General features: G+C 31.0%; 1 protein-coding gene across 1 annotated transcript; it reads left to right on the top strand.

Moving 5' to 3' along the window:
- The first annotated feature begins 2,014 nt into the window (after positions 1-2,014).
- LOC130901261 (uncharacterized) lies at positions 2,015-6,530 on the top strand. The gene is made up of 5 exons (XM_057812483.1): positions 2,015-2,187; positions 2,825-2,982; positions 3,033-3,255; positions 4,417-4,534; positions 6,334-6,530. The coding sequence occupies exons 1-5, from the start codon at positions 2,106-2,108 to the stop codon at positions 6,464-6,466; spliced, it is 714 nt and encodes a 237-aa protein (XP_057668466.1). The 5' UTR covers positions 2,015-2,105; the 3' UTR covers positions 6,467-6,530.
- The last annotated feature ends 269 nt before the right edge of the window (positions 6,531-6,799 follow it).

Raw genomic sequence — 6,799 nt, 5'->3', positions numbered from 1 at the left:
TGTTCTTTTTGTTGTTGTTAATGTTGTAAAACGAAAAAAATTTGACAAATCTGTTAATTCAGATTTCCATCAACTTTTGTAACTCCAAAAAGTAGTGCATGCTTTAGTATCATGAACAATAAAACGTTTACATTTAGTAGCTTACGAAAAACGGGAAATACATGAGCAAGCATATATAATCTTCAAAAGAGGTTCCCGATCCAAAGAAGAAATTATCTCATTCTATAACGAGACACATTAAGACATAGATGTTGACAAACTCTGCATCACTTACAATGTTGTCAAAACTATAAGAATGTGGTCAATGCTACTTTTTTGCGTGTCGTGAATGTAGTAATAGGACTCAATTAACGAATAAATCTATTTTGGTATTTGTAGTTCGACCCACAAATAGGTGTTATTTAAATTTAATGACAAACTGCGAGAAACTATTCACTTTCATAAACCCAAAGATTTCAGCTGCAGTTTTACGTAACCCCTTGAATATCCGGCTCCAACAGATACGAATTTGATTTCAAATTATAAGTCTTTACGTTGAAATGAAGAGATTGTTTATTCAATGCCCATTGGTACATCATATCTACCGAGAACTGGATCCAAAATGTAATTAAGAAAACCCCAAAAAAGGGATTTTAGGAGAGCTGAAGACCCACTCCAACATCCAGATGATGAATTATCTACGCGAAATCCATAAAGCAAGTACACCACAATCAGAACTGTGAACAAAACAACCAAAAAAATAATTTGCTTTGAATTGGTTCCTTTTATAGGCCACAAAAGACACACTCAACGAGAAAACTGAAGACAAAACGAGTACTTAGCATGACTCTAGAGTCTACTCTAGTCTAGTTTTATGGACAATCATGATTGAACTGCTCGAGTCCAGGTTTACGAATCACCAAATAAGTGTTAGATCAAGAAGTTTGGTAGAGAATAAGACAAATATCAGCAATAGACAACAAACAGTAAAAAAGTCAATATCAACGCAGACATACAAAAAACGAAAATACAAATGTTGTCTTATCTCCAGAAATTATTTCATCCCCACCTCATATAAACTCTGCAAATGAGGATTGGAATTACGTGGTAATTTGCAACATTCCGCCTCCATTTACAGCAAATCAGCTTGCGCACTACGAGAAAAGAAACCTAAGAACTAGTTACTTTATACGATTCTTCCCAATGCTGAAAAATACGGACTCCAATTTTAAAATTGGTGTACAAAAGAAAATTTACTTCAAGCAGTTCAAGGATATTAGTTTGTGACCGCCTGGTACCAAAATATACACTGTCAACTCACCTTTAAAACAATTAAACGTAACACGAGGAAAACTATTAAAAGGTTATAGCTGCTTGTAAGTTCCAGGTGATAGAAAGATCTGATATAATTAAAGAAAAAAATGCGAAAAGAGATGATGTTTTACATATGGATCCGATGACTCCACTTTTAGTGCGGCTATTGTGAGATTCGTATGCGGCAAATGGACGCTAAGTGTTGCTAAGGCTTAGGGATCCCAAAATCATTAAAACATTTCACGACCAACTATCCAGTCAAGTAGAACAGGATAGCCTGACACTGCCTGATACTAAAGCAATGAAAGATTGATGGAGAACGAGCAGAAATAGCATGAGAGGGGGGTGGTAGGAATGCATTGTTTTCTAATGAATGCATTTTGAAGGGGGCGAGGATTTGGTCTAGGTGTCTGTGGTATATTCTTTATAAAGAACACATTTCAAATCAAATCGCTCATGTGAAAAACTATTATGGAATTTGGCTAGTTGATTTATTATTGCATTCCGGGTTTTGGTCATTTGATTGTACTATGATCTAGGACTTAATTTAGTTATTATATTATCAACATTTCAATTAATAATTGGTGGGTTAATGCGTAGACTATAGAGTCTTAACATAATTTTCCATTGCTATTTACTATTGCATTATAAAAGTTTTAATTTTATCGTAGTAAAATAAAATGACTTGTGTGCAGAATTTTATCAAGCCAAAATGTATTTCTGTTCTTTATTTTACCATACACAGCATAAGAGCTATTAATAAGTAATTAACGAGTGGTCTTTCTCTTATCATAACAATATATAAGAATTGGATGGAGATAGAACAAAGGCAGTTGAAAAAATATCACACAATGAAAAAACTAGTATTTGCCACCGTTCTTTTCGCTATTTTAGGTAAGGTTTTAAAACATTTATAGATTTAAGTTGTTTTTTGCATGAGCATCACACAATTTTCTTTTTCACCTGTTAGCTTATCTACCTGTTAAGATGTATTTTCGAAGAAGATAAAATAGCAAAATGGGCAAAAAGATTACATACGATTAGAAGGAGCACTTATTAAGAGAAAAGCTTCGAGTGAAATCTGTTGGAAGAAGCTTAGAATAGAATCAGCTAAGACTTCTTAGTACGTATGAATAATCGGTATGCAAACGTAAACGGGTAGAAAGTGGACAAAACTGTTTGATGCTACAGGAGCGAAAATTCTGAAAAAGCTTACGCTGTGAACCAACAAGGATGGATCAAATTAGTTTATAAATGAAATTATCTGAATACTTCAATTTGTATATCCATAGCTCGGTTTACATGGTATAACAGATTTTACCCCTTTTCGACATGGAATATCCGTACTCCTTTTACCTAAAAATCTTTCGAAGTATAGTATCAGATCGGTATGGTATCCATTCGTATTTTTATTTTAAAATGAGTATTGATTCTTTATTGGTTTGTATTTCTGTGTTTTATTGGCAAACCTTTTGATTTCACTCATGAATAAATATAATTTTCACATAGTAAATGGAATGATGTATTCTAGCATATGTGAATGCGGACAGAAGCAGTAGTTCCGAAGAAGATTTTAAAGAGATTATGAATTTATTAGAGGAAAAGATCAATATAACCGTACTATCGAATTTTATAGCATTAGGTAACAAAATTAGATCAAAGTCTCTCGATATTGGCGAAAAAATGAATGTAAGTTACGAAACTCTATATTCTGAGTCCGATATTTATGTGTTCTGTAGACCGTAGAAGACCAAATAGAAGAATGTATTGAAGAAATTAATTTTAGAGATGAAACTATATGCTCGCTTCTAAGGAAAAACTTGAAAAAGTGCTCTAAACCTGCTGTTGACTTAATTTCTTATTTCCTGCAAGAAAATTCTAAAGATTTTTCCTCTATGGTAGAGAAAATAATAGTAGTTATGGTTGAACAAACATGCCAATCTACTGTTGAAGAAATTCTTGGTAAGTTTTCACAAATTTTTCTACAGGGTACAATAAAAGCAAGGTAACAAAACGGTTGTTTTGCAAAGCTAGTATAAAAAATTTAGAAAGTAGTTTGTATTAATTATAAACTATCTATAGATTAACTTTTAAATTGATTATTCGTAAAGATTTAAAGCTTAATCATCATAATTATCATTATCATGAATAATGAATAATTTGGAAATTCTTAATTTCAAGAAGTACCCGTCCAACTAATAAAAATAAGCATTTTTTGAAAAATATCAGTTTTCATAACTGTATTTACTAATTTCGATACTTATAATAAATCATCAACTGTCGATATCATATTATCGAAATCGAATCGAAACGAAAATCTTCAGGGATTTATATCTAATGAATGGGGTACTGGAAGCAGCAATTTAAACCTCAAATATTTCATTTTGGCTATAGCTGTAACATATTTGTGAGCTGATTGATTATCTTCATGGAATAAAACTTTTTTTAGCTACATGCAGCTATTTTGGCTTGATTTTCGCTTTCTTTATTGTATGTTCTCTCTTTTCAGTATTTTTTTGGATTGTTCTTTGTGTCGAAACTGACGTAATTTTGCTTTGTTGCTGTATGACTTCACTAAACACTTAACTGGAACATCACGACGTTTTTTTACAACTTTTTACATTGTGCGATTTACAAAACTTTTTGAAATAACGACTAGGGGAATGAAGTTTAGTTAAAGAAAAATGGTATATTTTTGTAAATCATTTATTATGAATCAAAATTTGGGAAAAGATGCAAAATCTTTTAATATCGAGTAATCAATTTAGTAACAAAAGCTTACATTATTGACCTAGTAGTAGTGGGAATACATGATTGAAAAAACATGTTTTAACGGCTTTGCTTATGATTTTGAGTAATCATTTGAATAAGACGTCGAAACATATTTTTTGAAATATACTGAATAACCTTTCAATTTCAAATACATATGTTTTGTAGAGGTATACGTTCTAATACATTGATATTTTTTCAATTAATATCGTTATCTTTCGGTTAAAAGGTGTTCTTATGGGACCATCCAGGTATTAAAATTTTGTTTTATTTATGTTTTTTTTTTTTGGTTCACAAATGAATATTTCGACATTTATATTAATTAAATAATAAAGAAAGCTTTGTCTCTTCTAGAATTGTTTAATCCATGTTTTATGAGAAGGAATTTCATAGATTTCCAGCCTTGCGTTGAAATTAAAACTTCTTTGGATGAATTTAGACATCAAGTTTCATACAAATCGTTTTTCTGTTCGTAAGTATGCTCATATATTTATTTCGATATTCAATTGATAACTAATATAAAAGTATTATCGAACACATCTTTGTATTCAGTCAAATTAATATAAATACGAAATCTGTGTGTGTATATATATACTATCTGTCAAAATATCACACAAATATGACAAAAAAATTAGTTTTAATATTCACACTCTGTTCTCCTTTTCGTTGTTCGAAGAGTTAAAAAAACCGAAATTATTCGTAAGAGCTCGTTAATTGGAAAACTAGCCATATGAACAAGGATGATGCTGAACGTCGTACACCATTTACCATTATTCCTAAAAAGATTTATTCGTACTTAGTTATATGCAAAGTGGATGAAAAGCTCACTCGTATTAAAATTTCAAAAAATGTTTGGATACCTTCAATCGTAATCTAAGCTGGTTGTTTTGTCATAGTAGATACGGTACACGATTATTTTCCATAACGAAAGCCCCAGTTGAAATGATGGACTTAGTACGAGGAATGTGGGCCCGCCGTTTTTCCAGCTGATGAGGTCATGGACACATTGTTTTAGAATTGCAAAGATAATATTTCCCGAGTAATAGTTTAAAAACTTAATACCGAAAAGAAGACTTGGCGAAGGTTGCTATTATCTATTTATAGAAGAAAAATAGTAGACCAAACAATGATAAGTGCGTGATCAGCATGTGAACATCTAAAGTGAACGGTGGCGTGGCATCGTTATTGGTCCCAATCAGTGGCACCATAATATACCACAAATTAAAATCGGCATCATCGCTGAAGAAGCTATTAGATCAGATGTAGTACATTGTACTGCAGTGAGATTGTTTATATTTGTCTGTTGCATAATTTTCTTAAACATATCTGACATGGAGACAAATAAAGAAGTTGTTGACATTAGCTCCCCGCTTAAGGAGAAAACTAAAACGCTTAATTTCAACGATAGTGAAAAACAAATGATTGTGGAAATGTATAAAAATGAAATGCAAGAAAATGGTGATAAGACTGTTGATGACTATTTCTAAAACAGTATCTTCTTCAAGCGTCTACTGAAATAAAACATTAGAAATATTTTTCATGAAGCTATTAAAGAATTACACTTGATAAGTGGAAAAAGTGTATTGAAAATGTCCAGGAAAAGGTTGAAACCAGAATGTGGAGTGAAGACATTGTCATTGATGTACAAGTTGAGTTCCTTGTTGACGACAGTAGAAGCTAAATGTCATCTGAAGGGAAATAAGATAATGTGTTTATTGAGCTAGACAATGAAGATTTTATTTTAATGTTTCAATATACATATTTTTAAATTTTTAAATGAATGTGTTCCAGCCGTTCACTTTGTATCTATTCCAAACTTTACGTTCACAAAGTAAATTTTTGAAATAATAATTATGCATAATTATATATAATTTTTATTATTAATCTGCTGTATGAAAACGCAAATTATTTCTTAAGTGCGAAGTACGGTCCTGTTACATGCTCGATTTGGGTGTTTGCAACCCTAGTCACGTGCATTATGCGTGAATATGTTTTAGTTTACTATTTTTCTTCGACTTCAATTTAAGCTTCTTATAATTTAACACTCGTTTTACAAAATTTCAAATTTCTATCTTCACTTATTGGAAAACTAGTTGGAAGGAAAATAAAATTTTACTCACCACATTTTATGTATGATATCTCCGAAGAGGGTTAGTTGTGGTATTTTTTTACAAGCAATACCCATTATAATTTTATATAGACAGTCTTCTCAATTTTGTCGCAGAAATTGAATATATGGAACATTGCTATAAAATTATCACTTTTTTTCAGGATTATTCCAAAAATGAGAAACTGTATGAAAGAACATTTACAAGCGTCTTGTCAAAATTCAATTACTAGAAGAAGTAGTTTGAAATTCCAGGATGCTGTTTGGAATTCCGTGAAAGACGACTGTAAAGCTTGAAATTTTTATTTCAAAATTAATTGTAAATTTATCAATTATAAGTAATATAACTAATAGTGACCTATTTGTTGTATCATATTAAATTCATTATTTAGAACTAGATTATACTTGACAACTAGAAAGAAGTTGCACATCTTGAAAGTCCTCATAATCCGTAGCGTAGCGAAGGAAAGTGTTTTAAAAAAACTGGAAAATTTTAATAATTTCAATACTGTACATTGAAAGAATAATGTCAGAAAAGCAACACCTTTTCAAAATAAGTTTTATATAGATTGTATAATGTTTGGAGAATCGGTTTGGCTTCACAAGCCTATATCAAGAAGATATTTTGTA

Source organism: Diorhabda carinulata, chromosome X, assembly GCF_026250575.1.
Source record: "Diorhabda carinulata isolate Delta chromosome X, icDioCari1.1, whole genome shotgun sequence".
In the NCBI taxonomy this organism is placed as follows: Eukaryota; Metazoa; Arthropoda; class Insecta; order Coleoptera; family Chrysomelidae; genus Diorhabda; species Diorhabda carinulata.
Note: the sequence above shows the minus strand (reverse complement) of the source record. Positions and strands in the feature narration are given on the sequence as shown.

Excerpts from the sequence above, each read along its gene's own strand:
- LOC130901261 (XM_057812483.1), top strand. The coding sequence starts at position 2,106 with ATGGAGATAGAACAAAGGCAGTTGAAAAAATATCACACAATGAAAAAA. Across the intron at positions 2,983-3,032 it reads ATATTGGCGAAAAAATGAAT|ACCGTAGAAGACCAAATAGA; the intron begins GTAAGTTACGAA and ends TGTGTTCTGTAG. Across the intron at positions 4,535-6,333 it reads TACAAATCGTTTTTCTGTTC|GATTATTCCAAAAATGAGAA; the intron begins GTAAGTATGCTC and ends ACTTTTTTTCAG.